A 20,253-nucleotide genomic window follows, 5' to 3' on the forward strand; every position below is an offset into this window, starting at 1 on the left:
CAGGATGGTGTGTGACTTGGAGGTTAACTTGGAGGTGGTGGTGTTCCCATGCAGCTGCTACCCTTGTCCTGCTAGATGGTAGATGTCACAGGTTTGGGAGGTGCTGTCTAAGAAGCCTTGGTGAGCAACACTGAAAATGCCACCAATGATAGAATGGAAGGAACCTGACAAAATAAAACGACGGTCGAGGTGACTTTTGGGGCCACTGGCAGTGCCACATGGATGGTTGATAGTGTCTGGAGGTAGTGATTAAAGAGATAACAGAGCATTGTCACAGCCTTTCTAGTTAGTATCAGCCACCTAAGGTACTGCTCTTCACACATTCCCAGGTAATTGTGCCTGGGATAGTATTCCTACAGTTTAGTGTACCAGCAGGATCTGACGGTATACCGTGTGGGCCATCTGACACCAGAGCAATCCTTTCCTACTCTTGCTAGTCTTCTTAGTGCTAGCGGTGCCCCGAATTCAATACCCATAGTAGGCAACAGAGTGCCGGTTGTAGCTCAGCTATGTAGCAATTCACCCGTCAGCATCCTCTGTTACAACACTGGTTTCCTGTGAAGGTCTGCAAGGCATCACACGTGCATTGTAGGGCCTTTGAACATTGTGTACTTTGATTTAAATACCCAATATCCTGAAATAATTCCCTTAACAAGCCCAACACATTTTCTAGTGCTAACAAGCCTCTCTTGTTCTTCCTGTGAAACCCTCCTCTGTTGTGAATCCTAACTGTTGAAATAAGAACCATTACACTAGATCCTAGTCTTTCATTCCAGGACGCCCAAATTGTGGAATTTATTTCCTTGCTCCTCCAATCTTCAGGTTTATAATTATTACTTCCTGATTCACCTCGGGTTTCCTTATTGCTCTTTTCACTCTTGTTGGTATCCCATAGGCATTGGCCCTTCACCTTGATTACTTAATTTAAAAAGGAAGTTGTAATTTAAGTTTAACAGGAGGATGAATCCATCCAGTTACAAGCAAAATTCATTGAAACATTGGAATTTCTTCACTTATAAATGCGAGTCCAACCAATTACTCTATGAACAATTTCTGTTGTATATTGACAATATACATGTCCTATTTGTTGAGAAAATACGTATGCATTCAAACTGGCAATGAAGTATTTACTTACCACACTCTGAAACGTTGGTTCTGAAGTCTATGAATATGCCATAACTTTTACATTGTCGAGCATAGTGGGCCACAGCAGAGCACATACAAGTTTCTCCACACTTGCAGGTATCTGTTTTGCATTGTTGTTGATACAGGTCGGGACTCAAATACTGATGGCATGGTGCAAACAAATATCCACTGATAATGCTACACTTCTCTGTGGCATATGAGGCTGCAAATGAAACATTTTAAAAAATGGAAACGTTGAGAAATATTTTCTTTTACAAAATGAAAATCTTGCTGTCACAATTTTTGTACTCAACTTTAATTAATTATTTTCTCCACCCTTTAAATGGTCCTATGCCAAACCTCACTAAGAGTACAAGCTGTTCTCATTCTCCTTTGCTTTCACTAGGGATGTGCATCTGAGTGGGCTGGGATGACTCCCATCTGTCAATTTACCATCACTTTTGTGTATGGAAACACCTATGTCTTAGACACAGCCATTTGGAGGAATAAGGAAAATGTGTTTCTCCTTTCCCCCATTTTTTGGCATGGATTATATTCCCCTTTCTCCTGCTCTAAATTCTGGAATTGCTCCATGGCAGATTAGTACAACAAAAATGTCTTTAACTTTATACACAGAAAAAAGTATGCTGTCTGTGACATCATGGCTGATCTGTAAATTGCAATCTCATTGGCTGTATCTTTTTATTTTGCTTAAAATTATTGTGGCACTTATTACGTATGGATCACTCTTTTGGGGGCAAGAACTCACATTATGCATATTCTTTGGTGTGATATTCCACACTAAGGACCTGTCTCAGTGTCAGCTGTGGCTCAGTGGGAAGCACTCTCGCCAAGGTTATGGGTTCAAGACCCACTCCAGAGACTTGAGCACAAAAATCTAGGTTCACACTCCAGTGCAGTATTGAGGGAGTGCTGCACTGTCAGAGGTGCCATCTTTCAGATGAGACGTTAAACTGAGGCCTTGTCTGCTTGGACGTAAAAGATCCCCTAACACTATTTCAAAGAAGAGCAGGGGAGTTATTCCCAGTGTCCTGGGGCCAATATTTATCCCTCAACCAACATCACTAAAAAACAGATTGTCTGGTCATTATCACATTGCTGTTTGTGGGAGCTTGCTGCGCGCATATTGACTGCCGCGTTTCCTACACTACAACAGTGACTACAATTCAAAAGTACTTCATTGGCTGTAAAGTGCTTTGGGATGTCCTGAGGTCATGAAAGGCGCTATATAAATGCAAGACTTACTTTCTTCTATTTTCATTCTAAAGATGACTGAAAAAGTTAGGGCTGGTGCATTCAGGAGTAAGTGAGTTTTTAATGGCATATTAAGTGATAATTACTGCTGAACAACCTCGCTGGTCCTGAAAAATGAATTTTATAAATGTGGAGTCTCACTCCCTCAGAAGAAAATTAATGTTGTACATTTAAAAAATGTTTTTTCTACTTTTTACTGTCTGTCTCTTATCCCTCTCCCTTAATCCCATCTGTATTTCCCAATCTTTATTTCACATTCTCTACATGATTAAATCTTATTTATATTTCCTGCTTTATACTTTCTGGTTTGGACTCTGCTTGTCTCAGTGAGGATTCTTCAATCTGTATTGGTTGAAGAACCTTGTTATTTTCTTGCCCTGTCTACAGATGCCACAGATCCACTGTAGAGGGCATCGCGCTAGAACAGACTGATGACTGAAGCCAGACAAATCTTTGTGGGCAGTTGACAGAGAAGTGAACGGCAAGTGCTTTTCCTTCGCCCCCGACCTCAAATTCTGAGCCATTACCATCTTGCTGTGAGCCTCCCCGTAGTGTGTCATGAAATTGCTGGATATATGCCATTAATATGAATTAATCTCATCGCAGCCATTTAGGGCTGGTATTTCATGTCATAAGGACCCTGGTAATAATATGATTTATGGTCCTGACATGCCACTCAACCTCAAAGGCCCAGAAAGGGAATAATGAAACTGTGAAGTCTCACTCCTGCAGGTAGTAAATTGTTCCTAGAGGTTTTTTAAATTTTGAATTTCAAATGTTTTTTTCTTTGTCTCTTTTCTCTCCCTCTTAATCTCCCTTTATTTTTCTTTCTGTATCTAATTTGACTCTATTTCACCCTATTTCTTCTCCATTGTTTGCTCTGTTTCTTTCTCTATGCTTAAATTTCATTACTTAATAAGATAGACCATTGGACCTGATGTTCAGGAGATCCCACATGTCCCGTTGACCTCATCATGCCATTATCAATTTGCATTCCCAGTACGGAGCATAAATACTACAGTCTGAAGGGTGAAGCAAAACATCCAATTCATGGCACTCGCCATGAGATGCCTCGCTCCAGCAATTCCCTGAGCCATTATGTACATTCTCTAATTAAATGATCCACACATGTTGGGAATTGTTCTGATGCTGCCCCATCTCGATACAGATTTGAAATTATTTGCAAATCAATGTGATAGAAATGAAGGCCAGAATTTTCTGCAAGTAGGTGGGTTGGGGGCAGGGGACCTCCAAGGTGATGGGGAAACCCGGGAGGCCAAAATTAACGGCAAGGCCTGATTTGCATGTGAGGCCTCGGTTCCCGCCAGCTGTCAGCCAGATTGAGGGGTTGGCTGGCTGTAGGTGGGTGGGCCGTCAGATGCGGAGAGGGAGCGAGGGGTCGGCCCAGGGGAGGGATCACAGTGGGGGGGGGGGGGGAAATGGTGAGGGGAAAAAAAAAAGGGGGGGGAAATCGGGGCCAGCCACCGGAGGATTGTGGCCGGCCTCAGCATCATCGGTTGGGGGGGGGGGGTGGGGAGGCCTCATGGTGGGGATCGGAGAACTGGGGAGGCGATCGGAGGCATCATGAGAGGGTTTCTGATCATGGGGGGTGGGTTAGGTGAGGCCCCTGAATCCAGGAGGTAGGTATAAAGCCATTTACCTCCCTGGTGCAGCAGGCCCCGCCTCTGTTTAAATGCTGGGTTTCACGAATTATGTGAAACCCATCCACATGCAGTTAAATTCAAAATGGAGGTTAAAAAAGAGGCTTCCAGCCTCATTATAGTATTCCAATTGACATTCCACCCCCTGGGAGTGGGTTGTTCGCCCGCGCCCACCCCCACCCACCCCCCCGTCCTACCTCCATTAAAACCTGAAGTGAGAGTGTTGGAGGCAGAATCATGTTGGGAATACTATTTTAAATCATTTAGCTGCCCCCACGCTCCAATCCCACCCTTTTTTAGGGGAAAATTCCAGCCTAAGTTTAAGTAAAGGATTTGGCCTGATCTCTTGTTGGTCAGCACAACTTATTTATTGGAGTAAGTTGACTGAGTATAATTCTTCCACTGCTCTGGGAAGAAAGTACTGTTTGACAGAAAGGATTTTTTAGGTGAAGTGTTTTTAGATGAATTTGTGTTCCATGCCAAATAGAGTGTTCAGGGAAAAAAATCTTATTCCTTACAAATTGTACCATTGATTAGGGTATATGCTGATCTGATTATTTATTGCAAGACGTTTAAAAAAAGATCTGCCATGTATTTTAACTTAATAATTGAGATATAGAGCTAAAAATATGACTGCACCCTCAGTATTGTCCTTGCTCTTTTGAACTTCTCATTTTGATTTCTCTGTTAAAAATTTTTGAAGTTATGCTAGCAGCACCTTATTAAATTATCTTTTCTGCAGATAGAATCCACATGATATTGGGATCACAAATATTCCTCAGAAGTTTGTTGTTTTGTTACTTTGTAGCAGCTAACTATGAACTGGTCTCAGTAAGGACATCCAAATCTTCTTAATAATATATCAAACATAGTGGAACATGGCCAAGACTGTCAGCAACTGAATACACTTTGTCCAGGACTCACCAGACTGCTGATGTGTGTCACATGGATCCACCTCAGGAATGTTAGTGCCTGGGTTACAAGCTGTGGAGATTCTCCAGGAATTGGCAAACAGCTGCGGTGTGCTTTCAATCATTCCTCCTGGGGACCTTTGCAAATGATAAAAGGAGAAAGTTGTACTTGAAGTCAATGGGAACAAATATCAGGCAGCATGCAAAAACAGGCTGCCAATTAGCTATCACCCGTTTTCCACTACCGCTCAAGACAAGTTTATACCCCACTGTGATTAAAATGTAATAGATTTACCATAAGTTACAGAATCCTGTAGAGAAAACTATAAATCTCAAAACATGCCGTGAGAAATAACTAGATATGATTTTCAGGAACATATTAACTATATTTTATATTGACTGTATGTTCCACACCTACTGTGTCATTGTGGGGAAATGCCAAGATTTGACCATAAGGTAAGTAAGATTAAAAAGCAAGTGACCACAGGGCAGGATTTCTCATTCACCACCTAAGAACTGACTATAAAGCAACATTGGCAGAGGCCCGATAGTGGGTCTGCATCTTCTCTTGGTTTAAGATGGTATGTGGTGAATGGGGACATGGAAACAGAATAAAAATAATTTAAGTAAAAAACTTGCCAGGAAAATAAAGTAATGATTGTCCTTTAGTGTAATCACAGTATATAATCACAGCTAATAAGCTAATGGTTACAGAAGCAACTGAGGGCATTACTGTATATTCCAGGTAACTTTTATAACCTGAGGCCTAATGATTTTCTTAAAGCCCTATCCCTTCGACCTGAAAGGAGTCGGCAGCCCCGGAGAAGGCAGAGGATAAAGAGCATGGGAGGCCGAGGACAGCAGACCTGAAAGGAATCGGCAGCCCCGGAAAAGGCAGAGGATAAAGAGCGCAGGAGGCCGAGGACAGCGGACCTGAAAGGAGTCGGCAGCCCCGGAGAAGGCAGAGGATAAAGAGTGCGGGAGGCCGAGGACAGCGGACCTGAAAGGAGTCGGCAGCCCCGGAGAAAGCAGAGGATAATTCAAAGCAGCTGAAGGCAGTTAAGTAGGGAAATAAGGCCTATAAAAACAGGCTTCACAGCGTGATCTGCGGTTTGCACAGAGTGCTGAGAGTTGGGTGAGTGAGGGAGTTAGGTGGGTGAGAAGTGGAAGGTGGAGCTCCCTTGCTTCACCTTTGCTTTCCCTAACTTTTGACTCTGTAGGATTTGGTTCTTACTTTACACCCAGGAAAGAGTCCGAGAGCGGGAGCAGTCAAACAACAACAACAACTGCAAAACCGCTAAAGTGACATCACAACCAGGGAAGGAGCTGATTGGTAAGTAGGACCTGGTGAGTATTTCTACAGTCCAGTCATTAAAGTAAAAGTAAGGTCTCTACTTTAGAGTGAGTAGTGTTTAAAGTGAAGTAAGGTCCCTAGTGTATTTAATATTCTTTAATTTAGAGGAAGTAAAGGGAGTAAATTAATGGTAGGACATGGCAGGGCAGCTCGGCAGCGTGGAGTGCTCCTCCTCTGCTATGTGGGAAGTCAGGGACACTTTTGGTGTCCAGGGTGAACACGTGTGCAGGAAGTGTCTCCAGCTGCAGCTACTCAAAATCCACGTTTCGGAGCTGGAGCTGCGGCTGGAGTCTCTGTGGAGCTTCCGCGAGGCTGAGATCTTCGTGGATAGCACGTTTAACGAGATGGTTGCACCACAGGTAAAGAGTGCACAGGAAGAAAGGGAATGGGTGACTGCCAGACAGACAGTGTAAAAGAACTAGGAAGGTAGTGCAAGAGTCCGCTGGGTCCATCTCCCTCTCCAACAGATTTTTCATTTTGGATACTGCTGGGGGAGATGGTTTCTCAGGGGAATGCAGCAAGAGCCAAGTCCGTGGCACTATGACTGGCTCAGCTGCACAGGAGGGGAGGAAAAAGAGTGGGAGAGCAATAGTGATAGGGGATTCTATCGTAAGGGGAACAGATAGACATTTCTGTGGCTGCAGATGTGACTCCAAGATGGTATGTTGCCTCCCTGGTGCCAGAGTCAAGGATGTCACTGAGCAGCTACAGGACATTCTGAAGGGGGAGGGTGAACAGCCAGAGGTTGTGGTCCATATCGGTACCAAGGACATAGGCAGAAAGAGGGACGAGGTCCTGCAAGCAGAATATAGGGAGCTAGGAAATAAATTAAAAAGCAGAACCTCAAAGATAGTAATCTCAGGATTACTCCCAGTGCCACGTGCTAGCGAGAGCAGAAATAGGAGAATAGACCAGATGAATGCATGGCTGGAGAGATGGTGTAGGAGGGAGGGGTTTAAATTCCTTAGGCATTGGGACTGATTCTGGGGAAAGTGGGACCTGTACAAGCTGGACGGGTTACACCTCGGCAGAACCGGGACCAATATCCTCACAGGGGGGTTTGCTAGTGCTGTTGGGAAGGATTTAAAGTAGTTTGTCAGGGGGCTAGGAACCTAAGTGTAGGCCCAAAACAGAGAGAAACAAAGCTAGAAGTGCAAGTTAGAAAAGTAGTCAGCAAAACTAGTATGGAGCAGAAACAAAGGCCAACAGTAAAGAGGGTCAAAGTGCAGAAAAATATTAAACAGGCAAAGTTGAAGTCACTTTATCTAAATGCACGTAGCATTCGCAACAAGGTGGATGAATTAATGGCCCTAATAGAAGTAAATGGGTATGATGTAATTGCCATTACAGAGACATGGTTGCAGGGTAACCAAAGCTGGGAACCGAATGTTCCAGGGTACTCAATATTTAGGAAGGACAGACAAAAAGGGAAAGGAGGTGGCGTAGCGCTGTTAATAAGGGTGAGATTGGTATGGTAGAACTAAAAGATCTTGGCTTGGCAGATCGTGATGTAGAACTAGAATCAGTTTGGGTGGAGCTAAGAAACAGCAAAAGGCGGAAAACAATGGTGGGAAATAACAACAGAAAATGCTGGAAAAACTCAGCAGGCCAGGCAACATCCATGGAGAGAGAAATAGAGTCAACGTTTCAGGTCAAAACCCTTTGTCAGGACTGAAAAAACACAGGAAATGAAACAGATTAAAAGGCCAGTTTGGGGGCGGGGAAATGGGGATGAAAGAACAAAAGAGAAGTGAAGAGACATTAAGAGGTATTCATCGTCGGAGCAGATGCGGCGGAGACGGAGAAACTGGGAGATGCCACCTTCCACACCACTGCTTCCGACATGTCTTTCTTTTTCCTCAACCGAGGATTCCCCTCTACCGTGGTTGACACGGCCCTTGACCGTGTCCGTTCTATCTCCCGCACTTCTGCCCTCACCCCTGCCCCTCCCTCCGGGAACCACGATAGAGTTCCCCTTGTCCTCACCTTTCACCCCACCAGCCTCCACATTCAACGGATCATCCGCCGCCATTTCCGCCACCTCCAACGTGATCCCACCACCAAACGCATCTTCCCCTCCCCTCCCCTTTCAGCATGCAAGATGGTTTCCTGGATCAGTATGTGGAGGAACCAACCAGGGAACAGGCTATTCTGGATCTGGTACTGTGTAATGAGAAAGGGCTAATCAATAATCTTGTGGTAAAGGGGCCTTTAGGGACAAGTGACCATAATATGTTTGAATTTTATATTAAGTTTGAGAGTGATGTAGTCCAATCTGAAACTAAGGTCTTCAATCTAAACAGAGGAAACTACAAGGGTATGAGGGACAAGTTGGCCATGGTAGATTGGGAGACTACACTAAAAGGTATGAAGGAGGACATACAATGGCTAACATTCAAGGAAATAATGCATAATTTGCAACAAACATATAATCCTCTAGGGCATAAAAACCCAAAAGGAAAAGTGATCCAACCATGGCTAATAAACAAAATTAAAGCTAGTATTAAGTCAAAGGAGGAAGCATAAAATTGCCAGAAAAAGTGGTCAGCCTGAGGATTGGGACCTTTTAAGAAAACAGCAAAGGGGGACCAAGAAATTGATAAAGAAAGGGAAAATGGAATATGAGCTCAAACTAGCGAAAAATATAAAAACGGATTGTAAATGCTTCTATGGGTATGTGAAAAGTAAAAGACTGGCGAAGGTAAATTTAGGTCCATTACAGTCAGAGACGGGAGAATTTATAATGGAGAATGGGGGAATGAGGAAATGGCAGAGAAATTAAATAAATACTTTGTTTGTGTCTTCATGGAGGAAAACACAAAAAACCTCCCAGAAATACGAGAAAACCAAGGGTGTGGCGAGAATGGGGAACTTAAAGAAATTATTATTAGTAAAAAAAACAGTACTTGCAAAATTAATGGGACTAAAAGTCGATAAATCTCAAGGACCGGATGACCTACATCCTAGGGTTTTGAAAGAAGTGGCCATTGGGATAGTGGATGCATTGGTTGTCATCTTCCAAAATTCTATAGATTCTGGAATGGTTCCTGCAGATTGGAGGATAGCAAATGTGACCCCGCTATTTAAGAAAGGAGGGAGCAAGAAAACGGGGAACTACAGACCTGTTAGCCTCACATCAGTAGTTGGGAAAATGCTGGAATCTATTATAAAGGATGCAATAACTGGGCACTTAAAAACTAATAGTAAGATTGGGCAGAGTCAACATGGATTTATGAAAGGGAAATGCTGTTTGACAAACCTATTGGAGTTCTTTGAGGATGTAAGTAGTGGAGTAGACAAAGGAGAACCGGTAGATGTGGTGTATTTGGATTTTCAGAAGGCCTTTGATAAGGTCCCACACAAGAGGTTGATGAACAAAATTAGGGCACATGGAATTGGGGTTAATATACTAGCATGGATTGAGAATTGGTTAACAGACAGCAAACAAAGAGTAGGGATAAACAAGTCTTTTTCAGGATGGCAGGCTGTGACTAGTGGGGTATAGCAAGGATCAGTGCTTGGGCCCCAGCTATTCACAATCTATATCAATGATTTGGATGAGGGGACTAAATGTAACATTTCCAAGTTTGTTGATGACACAAAGCTAGGTGGCAGTGTCAGTTGCGAAGAAGATGTGAAGAGGCTTCAAGGGGATCTTGACAGGTTCAGTGAGTGGGTGAGAACATGGCAGATGGAATATAATGTGGATAAATGTGAAGTTATCCACTTTGGTAGAAAAAACAGAAAGGCAGAATATTTCCTAAATGGTGAAAGATTGGGGAATGCAGATGCTCAAAGGGCCCTGGGTGTCCTTGTACATGAGTCACTGAAAGTGAATGTGCAGGTGCAGCAAGCAATTAGGAAGTCAAATGGTATGCTGACCTTCATTACAAGAGGATTTGAGTACAGGAGTAAAGAAGTCTTACTCCAATTATATAGGGCCTTGGTGAGACCACACCTGGCGTACTATGTACAATTTTGATCTCCTTACCTAAGGAAGGATATACTTGCCATAGAGGGAGTGCAACGAAGGTTCACGAGATTGATTCCTGGGATGGCGGGACTGTCGTACGAGAAGAGATTGAGTAAACTAGGCCTGTATTCTCTTGAATTCAGAAGATTGAGAGGGGATCTCATTGAAGCATACAAAATTATTACAGGGCTTGATAGGGTGGATGCTGGGAGAATGTTTCCCTTGGCTGGGGAGTCTAGAACCAGGGGCCACAGCCTCAGGATAAAGGGTAGGCCATTCAGGGCTGAGATGAGAAGAAATTTCTTCTCACAGAGGGTGGTGAATCTTTGGAATTCACTACCCCAGAGGGCTGTGGAGGCTCAGTCATTGGGTATATTCAAAACAGAAGTCGATAGATTTCTGACTCGTAAGGGCATCAAGAGATATGGCGATAAGGCCGGTGAATGGAATTGAGGCAGAAGATCAGCCATGATCTCATTGAATGGCGGCGCAGGCTCGAAGGGCCGAATGGCCTACTCCTGCTCCTATTTCTTATGTTCTTATGACTAGGAATTTTTATCCTTGTAGCAGCAGAATAATTGTTCCCTTTTTTTTCTTGCTGAGATCACTGACTGAATACCACTGCTCTATTGGTATCAATTTGTGGCTGAGAAATGAAAAATATTCTCGCATGCCAGTTCTCTAACAGATACACTAGGCATTTCAGTGCAACAATATCTATCTATGTCTTATTATAATTTTATCTACACACACATCTATCTACAAAACTTTGGCCCAGATTTTGCGTTAATAATAACAATGGTGAGTCTAACAGCGTTTACAGTTATTATGGATTAAATCAGACAGCAACTTCCGGAGTACACACATGCACAGTAAAATGCGGAAATTGTATTCTCAGTTACCCTGCTGTTCCACAAACTTCACTTTAACAGTACCTTGCTGATAGACTCGGCATTGAAATCCATGCAAGGGCATGAAGTTGTGGTACTTACCCAGTAGTTACCCACTAAACACGCCAGAAAAAGTTAGGGCTGCTATATTCAGGTGGAAGTGAATTTTTAATGGTGTGGTAAGTCATAATTACTGCCAAACAACCTCTCCGACACTGAACATTTAATTTTACATGTGTAGAGTCTCATTCCTAGGCTAACACTCCAGTGCAGTGCTGAGGGAGTGTTGCACTGACGGAGGTGCCACCTTTTCGATGAGATATTAAACCGAGGCCCCGCCTGCTCTCTCAGTAATTTGAGTTTATCTCGGAAAAAAATTATTAATTGAACTTGAAGCAAATTGGCCTCTAATCGTCTCACCTGATAATAACCTGTGATATATTGGCATAAAATGTAAACATTCTAATTACAAACAGCTGTCAGACACAGTGAGACAAAGAGAAAAACACAGATTCCACCCTTATTTTAAATTGTGTATGTATTTCCCCCCCCCCACCCCCCCCCCACCAAACAAAATTGTTGAATTTATAAAGCACTAATTCTCACCTATATTTTGTTGGTCGTTAGAAATTGGAAAGATTACATTTTCTTAGAGGTGAGACGATAGACGAATTTAAAATGCTAATCAGGGTCCAATGATGTACATAGGACCCCGATTGCCATTTTTGGAGTGAGCTGGGCACAGCGGTGTCGTGCACTCTCCGGCCAGTGTCAAGTGGTTGTCTGGCCGAAGAGGATCCCATAGGTGAGTTCCTCATCATTTTTGTGGGGCCAGGAAGAGCAGGAGTGCTCCACCAGGCTCCACAAACTCAGCCTGGAACACTGCCACTCCAGTTTTTACCATCCCACCCACCCCCCAATCCACAGATCAGGCCCCCCACTCCACAGATTGGGCCCCCCACTCCACAGATTGGGACCCCCCAGGAATCTACCTTCCCCCATATTGGATGGCTGGATTGCCTTATATTCTAGCGGTCCAAAGCCATAAAGCTGCGCCGAAGCTCTTGGTTTTTGACAGGAGCCCACTGGCCCTAAGCAACTAAGGCCCGGCTGTCAACATGAGCCAGGTGCCCCAATGGCATCACTAGGCGACTTACCAGCATAGGAAAATTCACCCATTATTCACCATCATTGCTCGTATGAGGCAATCTGCTAATATAAGGAAATGATTTCACACTGTGCAGCTCAGAGACAATTTAGCATTGCAAGAGTAAACTCGAAACAAATTTAAAATATTGGTTAAGCATTTCTGCACAATTTTGAAAACAAGCAAATTTCTTTTGAAAATACTGGAGATTCCTACAATTCATAAATTTAAATTGGGCCCAGGATGGCTTAATTTAGATTTTCAGTCTCCATCTCTCAGTAATTGGTAACACTTTTAGCAAGATAACTGTGTTAATTTGCTCTATGGGTTAAAATAGTAAAAAAAAGTCAGTTTTCTCCTATACTTCAGGAACTATGTGAGCACCTGGAAAAGCACAAATGAAGAATGGGTATATGGTTGGCAGGTAAGGGTTGAAGTCTCTGCCAAGCTTCAGACATAGATATGAAACAAAACCCCACTGTTGAACTACAGTACTGTTATAAATTAATCCTTGTTGAAAACAAACACAAAGGTTTAGGTGCAGAAATTTTCTAATTATGATTACCATTCTTTGTAGCCAAACTGTAGTCAGTCATTAAGTTCTAATCAAAGCCAATTAGCCTCAAAGCATGACAAATACTCACAAGAAATCATCCTGAATATTGCCATTGAATGTTCCGCAGAGTCCAATGGTGTCCTCTTTCCATCTTGCATCCACCTGGATGTAGAGCCGTCTCCCCTCTCTATCATACTGCAAACGGAGTCCAAAGTCGGTCTTAACTTGCACAAACACAGAGGTAAGCTCAATGACTTCAAACAAATCTGTTAAAGGACAAGGAAATGTACTCGTGAGAATATGGTGTGAAATTTCTGCTTGACCAAGTTGCTGTCAAGCTGATTGTGCAAGTTAGCTGAAGTTTGAACAAGTATATTAGGTGTAATGCCAACAGCAATTAAGTCACATACACTTCTCATACATGCACAATGCATCTTTTCATGAATATTCAAAAGTAACATATCTTAGTCAAGCTTATGTAAGTTTGTGACTGTTTTCAACGGGCAGGAAAATTCCAACTAGGTGACTTTCCACCTTTGATGAGTTGAAAAACTAAGCAATTTCCTGCTTTCATTGGTAGGATTTTCCTTCCATTTGTAGCCCTTCATTGTATATTTCTTTGCTTTTTAAAAAAAAAACTGCACATGATCCTATGTGACAAATTACATCTCTTCCTCTACCCCACCAACTTGTTTCTTGTACTGACATTTTTTTTGAAGATCAGCTCATTCTGGTTAAGGTTCAAATAATGTTATTTTGGCAAGCAAAAGGATGTTTGAAGAAAATGACAGTTTAACTCCAGCAGTACCCCTGTGCACACCTTGGCTCTGCCAATTGGCACCCAAGTTCTCTGGACTTGAAATGTGTCTTTTTGGGGAAGAGAGTGTGTACTCCTTATTAACTAACAAAAACTCTACATGTGGTTGTAGATTTTTTTGTTTGTTCTGGGGTTTTAAGACTCTTAAACATAATATTAGGTTTCCATGCATGTCAGACATGCAAATTATCCACAAAAAAATAGGCTGATTAACCATTTTTCATTCCATGCTTTCTTGTATTCTTCTCAAATATATACACTACAAAACTCTGGCGTGGAGTATTTTAATAGATTTGGACTGTACTAAACATCTAATTAGAAATTGTCTCTAAAAATGCAGTGTTCCCAATCCACCTCAATGATATAAAAATCATCAACACCAGTTCTTGTATTAAAAGGATAAAAAAGGTCACCAAGCCAAGCTGATACTACATCGTAAAAAAAATTGTCTAAATTAGTTAATATTTTAATATGTGGAAATCGCTACCAGCTGTAAAAAATGTAGCCAATAAAAAGAACGAGTACAAAATGTGATTAATCACGATTTTGGCTATGCTTAATTCTTACAAATTATCACAGGTTTGCTATGGGGTAGCACTCAGCACTTTTTGAAGGCTAAAGAGAAAGACCAGTACCAAAAGAGATAGTTCAGAGATTTGCAAAGAGTATTCCAGCAAGAGGTCAGTATTTCATACCATCTGTATAAGGCAAACTGATCCTGTACTGATTACAATGGTACACCTCTCCTGAATGAGTCAACGTCACCTGTTTCTTCAGATCTTCATCAACAACAAGACTCACTGACTGAATGCAGGCACCATTTAGATTCTGAGAAAACACAGACAGTTCTTTAGCGTTTCATAATATGTGTTGCTCCATTTATTTTTAGGACTTTGCTTTGCGATTTCAATCTGTCTGACACATCCATTATTTGGGTAAGCCAAACAAAGGGAACATACACCAAGAATTTCTTCAGGGTTCTCCCGATTATCTGGTGCATCTTCGCCAAACGATCGGCTGAAACTCTGTTTATGCAGTGTCCAGAATTTCTGCTAAAGTTACAAAGGCTGCTTGGGATAACCCAAGGAAATCCCTGGTGATAATTTTAGAATTCAAACTAATCAGTTAAAATTGAATCCAGGAAAAACTTCACACAAAGAATCATAAGAATGTGGAATACACTGCCATGAAATATCATTGGTGCAAAGACAATTGAAATGTTTAAAAGTGAGATATGTATTAACGGATATGAAGAAAAGTTAGAGAATTGGGATTAACAAAACAGAGTTGCCATGGCTAAGAAAAATGGCATGGCAGGTTTGATGGGCCAAATGGCCTACTTCAGTTCCTTTGTTCCTATTTGCAACCTTTATTCACCCTTGAATCAACATAAACATTTTTAAACATCAAATGGTTAATACTATTACTTTTAATATTTTTTCTTTCTATTTTTATTCAGTTTGTGAATATATTTAAATGGTTAGTGCTTGTTTTATCATATAAAATTCAACAAACTGTTACTAAGCTTGACCATAGGATGGAGCTGAATTAACACAAACTGACACACAACAGTTAACAGAATAGAGGTTTTTTTTGTCTTCAGTTCTAATTTGGTTTGCACTACTTTAAGACCCACCTGAATCTTAAGCACTCAACTGTCCAGTCAAAGCTCATTTATATAATTAATCACAAATCCATGTGCAAACTCAGGTGAGTCCAAGGGTGACACTACTTATAAGAGAGAAACCTTGTGTGTAATTCAAATTTAAAGCAATGGGGCAATTAAAGGGAGTGTTACAGGAAGGGGTAAAAACATTTACTGTAGAAAGCTTTTGGAGAGCCTTAAAAGGCATTTTAACCCATCAGCAACCTCTCTCTCTCTGCAGATGTAAGGGCGTGGGTTCCAGTGGGAGGATATAGAGCACTCCTTGAGCAGTCTGACCAGGTGGTATTCCTCAATAGCTCCTTCTCTTCCTTCAAATATGCCAGCTGAGAGAATCTGTAGTGGCAAACCCTGGGGGGCTAATAAACATACACAGCAACTGACACAAAAGCTCATGAAAGCCTAGTGCCAAATGGAAGTAAAAAATACAAGATGGGCTTAAGCCACATACCTTTGAAGTCTGTGGGCCTTTTAAAGGCCCTCCCATCTGCAGGTTGGCTCGAGGCCACCTTCCCCTGCCAGGTTCTCATGGGCATGCTGGAGACTTGGATCCAGCATGCCCATGGACCAAAAACTGATGCTGTGCCTTTCCCCACCTCGTTTCCCAACCCCCTTTCCCAAAGTCTAAATGAAGGTCCTGCCTGCTTCAGATGGGAGCATCAACTGCCCGTACAAGGCCCAACCAGCATTTGAGGTTGCGTGTAGTAAATGGAAAGTGAGAAATTAACCTATTACCAGATCCTTCAAAAATAATTAGAGAGCCAAAACACAAGAAGGCAGGTCTGGATCTATCATCTTTGCATCTCCGCTCTAAATCACCTGTTTGGTTCTCAAGGACTGCATGGAACAAGTCATTTGTCAACTTCATGTTTCCAGCAGGCGCTTTGCTGCTGTATGCCCAAATCGGAAATTCGAACATATACTGCCCACGATTTTTGACCATTAATTTAAATGGTCGTAAAATCATACAGATTACTTGCTTGAATTTCTCATGTGTGCTCCTGCAGGCAATGCATCTCGCTGGGAGTACAAAGTAGAAAATGACCCCTTAATCTCACCTTATTCAACTCTGCAAAAATATATATATATAAAAACAATTTAAAAAAAAATAAAATTAGCAAATGTTCTCAATGCCTTGACAAATAGATTTATCCTGGAAATTAGATGATAAAAATGCAGTATGATTTAGTATCAAGATGTTCTTACACTGTTCTTGAAATCAGAATAAAAAGCTTTGTAAAGGACTGCACATATTAGTTGTACAGAATTCTAAGAGTGTATGCTTTTCTTTGGCAAAGGCTCTGCCCACTGACATGGAAAATATCATCGAGTTCCTTTGACTTAATCATGTTAAGCCAGCACTCCTCCCCCCTTTCCCTGCCTCTGCACCTGCTTAAAATCTGTTACACTTCTAACTTTTTCCAGTTCTGACGAAAGGTTATCGACCTGAAACGTTAACTCTGTTTCTCTCTCCACAGATGCTGCCTGGCCCGCTGAGTATTTCCAGCACTTTCTGTTCTGTCCCAAGGGACACATGTTGTAACAGGTTTTCTGACCTTTGTACAGTACTTTAGAGCATGGAAAATTCTCACTGTGGTTCCACAGTTTTTCATTGAGTAAGGAGGGCCAAACGCAAAAATTACCAGAATATTCAGATACAAACAAGAAAGAAAATTACTTCTTTCTCACTACTTTTTTTTAAATATTTACTACTGAGTGTGGATCTTAAATATTGGCCGGAGGCAGCACCAAAACACAAAACAGTTTTTGAAAAGTACGAAGAAAAACAGCCAGAAAGGAGAGAAATTCAAGCCAACAATAATTCTCTGTTCTAGTGAATTGTCTCTTTGATAACTCTACATCAATCCACATTCAGCAGGTGTTTTCATATCAACTGCTGTCTCTTTCACCAACCACTTTGCAAACTTCTTTTATCCTGGCTTGCTCTCATCCTCCACACCATCAAAGACATTGACATTTCAACAGAGTCACAGATAAGGTTCCATCCAGTCAACTTCTTGTCCAATTTATTGTCCTAATGTGTCTGCAAATTTCACATGATTCTTAAAATCTACATAGTCTTGGTGAATATCGCTTTCATCAGCTCACTGGCACCAGAAGATTGCTGGCTTTGTGGTTAAAGGATTAGAGACCTTGTAGTTTTTCTTTCAGGTGAAGTGTAATGGCCTTGATTGTGCCGTTTCAGATAAGCTGAAAGGCTTTTATCTAAGAACAGGTGTGCACCTAAGTTCAATCACTGGATTGCCAATTTACCAACCACTGCCACTACCCTTTTTTCTCCAACACCCTCTTTATATATTTATTTTCCTTCAATCCTATTTTATTATGAAAAATCAATTTTGTTCAAACCCCTTATTCTCTCTTACAAAAACAAACTTTGTTTCTTACTGTGCCACACTGAGAATTCTGGAGGCTAACGGTAAACTTTCCGGAGTTGCGGCTCTTTGCCAGAATATACTGGCATGTGGCCTGGAAGGTGTACACCCGTTCATCAAACGTCTTGAAGTGAATATCTCCAGTTACTGAGCACTCCGCTAGAATAAGTAAGAAAAACACAAAGCAAAATCAGTAAAGCAAGTATTTTAATCTACACATGTATAAACTTAAGCCAGATCTTTAGGGGTCATTGAGGGGAATGTCTGCTATATACTGAGAAGTTGTTGACTACAAGAGTTTCCAACAAAAATGACAGTTAATAGCATTTTGATATTTTCAATGTCAATTTAAACATAAACCACGATCAACGTGCAACCGTACGGACACAGAAGTCTGCCTTTGAATTGCACTATACACATTCAAGTAATGTGGTGCCACCATACTTGCCATCTGCTCTACATCACAGCACAACACATTTCAACTGGTCTTAACTCGAATGTTGTGTATATTCACTGGACCGTGAACCTACCTTAGAGTGGAATAAAGGCAAGTGAACTTGTGTTGGAATCATTTTACTTCATTAGAACAAATGCTGCTCAACATTTAAATATCAGGGGACATAACTTAAAAATTAGGAAATCAAAACTAAGAAGGGAAGTCAGGCATGATTATTACAGCCAAAGGGTAACAGAGTTGTGGAATAAGTTTGGGAAAGCCATTGGAGTGGACAGTGACAATGAATTCAAGAGACAAATGGGTATGTTTCTGGAGAAAGCAGTGATTGAGGGATGCAAAAGAGGAATAGGTGTGGCTGATCTGAGAAAACTTTAGCTTATTTTCATAATGGGTACTTCTAGTATTTAAAAATTCTTCTCTCTTATATTTAGGTCAACCGTAAACTGTTAATGTCACTGTGGAAGAAAACACTCCTCCTATTCATGCCATATCTACCTGTTGCTCACCTCTGATACAAAGGTTACCAAAATGATAATTCATTAATAAAGTAAAAATTCAATAGGCTCTAAATGCAACATTGTTGTGTCTGTTTTACAAGCATAAAACTGGTACAACAATGATAAATTTAGCAGTGGGAAGGCCTGTGCCCAATTTGCATGTGTGCCCGGGTCACTACTAAATTCAGCAGTGCCTTTTTTTAAGGAAGTCAATATTGAAATAAGGCTCCTACAGCCAATTCCGGACCCTGAAAGTTAAAAAGTAGTCAGAGCTTGCATTGCTGTAAACTCAGACTACTTTTTCAGGTGCTATAGGCAGCCCCTGTAGGTAAGTTTTTTTAAAAATTTACCTTAATGTGGAGCCAGGGTTAGTAGGAGCAGTCTTACCTGGCAGTTGACTACTTTAGCGGGCACCTATCTGGCATCAGCAGCTTGTCAAGAAAATGTTAATGAGACCCAAATCTGAAAGTGGTTTGGGCCTCCTGACTGCCATATTGAGTGGGCACCGGAGGCGTATCCCCAATATCATGGCCATCTGCCAAGCCAAAGGTCCCCCCTGTAACTTTAGATGGCAAATGTGCACTATATGTAGAACAAAATCAGAAAAATCCTTTACCTGGACAGCTATGCTCTGTACAATTCCAAATGCCTCCTACGCACGTACTGGAACCAAAAAAAATATTTAAAATGACATGACATGAAATAACACTTCAAGCCTTATTAGGACTTCTTTTTAATCACCTAAAATTATGCTTCAGAAATATAATGGTTAACATTTTTACAGCAGAATATTTAGTATCATCAGAAAGGGAGGGAAATAGATGGTAATAGAGAAATGGGGAAAATTGATTGTAACAAAGGAAAGAGGGAAGGGAGCAGAAGCAGTGAGTGGGGGGAAAAGGAGAAGATGTGGGTCGTGTGTGGAAGAGGCCTAACATTAGCTGAGAGGGAGTGGGGAGAAGAGTGTCAGCTTGATCTGGGTGAACAGATATAGAGTACCAGCTTAACTGGATGGAAGAGTGCCAATTTGAATTAAGGGAGGGGAAAAGAGGAAGAAGAGTGTCAAAATGAACTGGGAGGAGAAAACAGTGTCTCTGTTACAAAGTGGGAATTGGATGGGATACAAGTGTCTCTGAGAACTAGATCTGGAAGGGGTAAAGTGCCTCCTAGAAACATGTAACCAATTTTGTCCTTTCAACATTTGTCTTTTTCCTTCAGACTTTCATGTTTTCTGTTTCTTTTCCATACACGATCACAAGATAATTACAGATTAGAAATGTCATTTGGCCCATCTTAATTTGTCTATCGAGAGTGACTCTAAAGTCTCTCCATTGCAGAATCCAATTGTCCTTAAATCATTCCGGGATGTTCTCCTCCTTTATCTTTTAGTCCATTCCATATCAGTCCTAAATTTGATTTTACTAGTTTGAACCTCTATCCCTTGGTCTACGCTTGCAATTTACAGGAAACTTTCGATTTACCGGCACCTAAATAACCGGAAATGTCGGTTAACCGGCAAAATTCAGGAGTA

General features: G+C 41.5%; 1 protein-coding gene across 1 annotated transcript in view; it reads right to left on the reverse strand.

The window, feature by feature from the left end:
• otog (otogelin) overlaps nucleotides 1–20,253 on the reverse strand; it is a 332,167-nt gene that overhangs the window by 278,880 nt on the left and 33,034 nt on the right. Inside the window, exons 11-16 of the mRNA XM_086008512.1 lie at nucleotides 19,339–19,385; nucleotides 17,782–17,927; nucleotides 14,405–14,537; nucleotides 12,981–13,158; nucleotides 4,986–5,110; nucleotides 1,136–1,348 (exon numbers count right to left, since the gene is read on the reverse strand). Of these exons, the coding sequence (XP_085864638.1) occupies nucleotides 1,136–1,348; nucleotides 4,986–5,110; nucleotides 12,981–13,158; nucleotides 14,405–14,537; nucleotides 17,782–17,927; nucleotides 19,339–19,385 (842 nt within the window). The remainder of the gene's footprint in view (nucleotides 1–1,135; nucleotides 1,349–4,985; nucleotides 5,111–12,980; nucleotides 13,159–14,404; nucleotides 14,538–17,781; nucleotides 17,928–19,338; nucleotides 19,386–20,253) is intronic.

This window comes from Somniosus microcephalus, chromosome 15 (genome assembly GCF_052327205.1).
Source record: "Somniosus microcephalus isolate GS21.2 chromosome 15, FLI_Smic_1.0, whole genome shotgun sequence".
Classification (NCBI taxonomy): domain Eukaryota; kingdom Metazoa; phylum Chordata; class Chondrichthyes; order Squaliformes; family Somniosidae; genus Somniosus; species Somniosus microcephalus.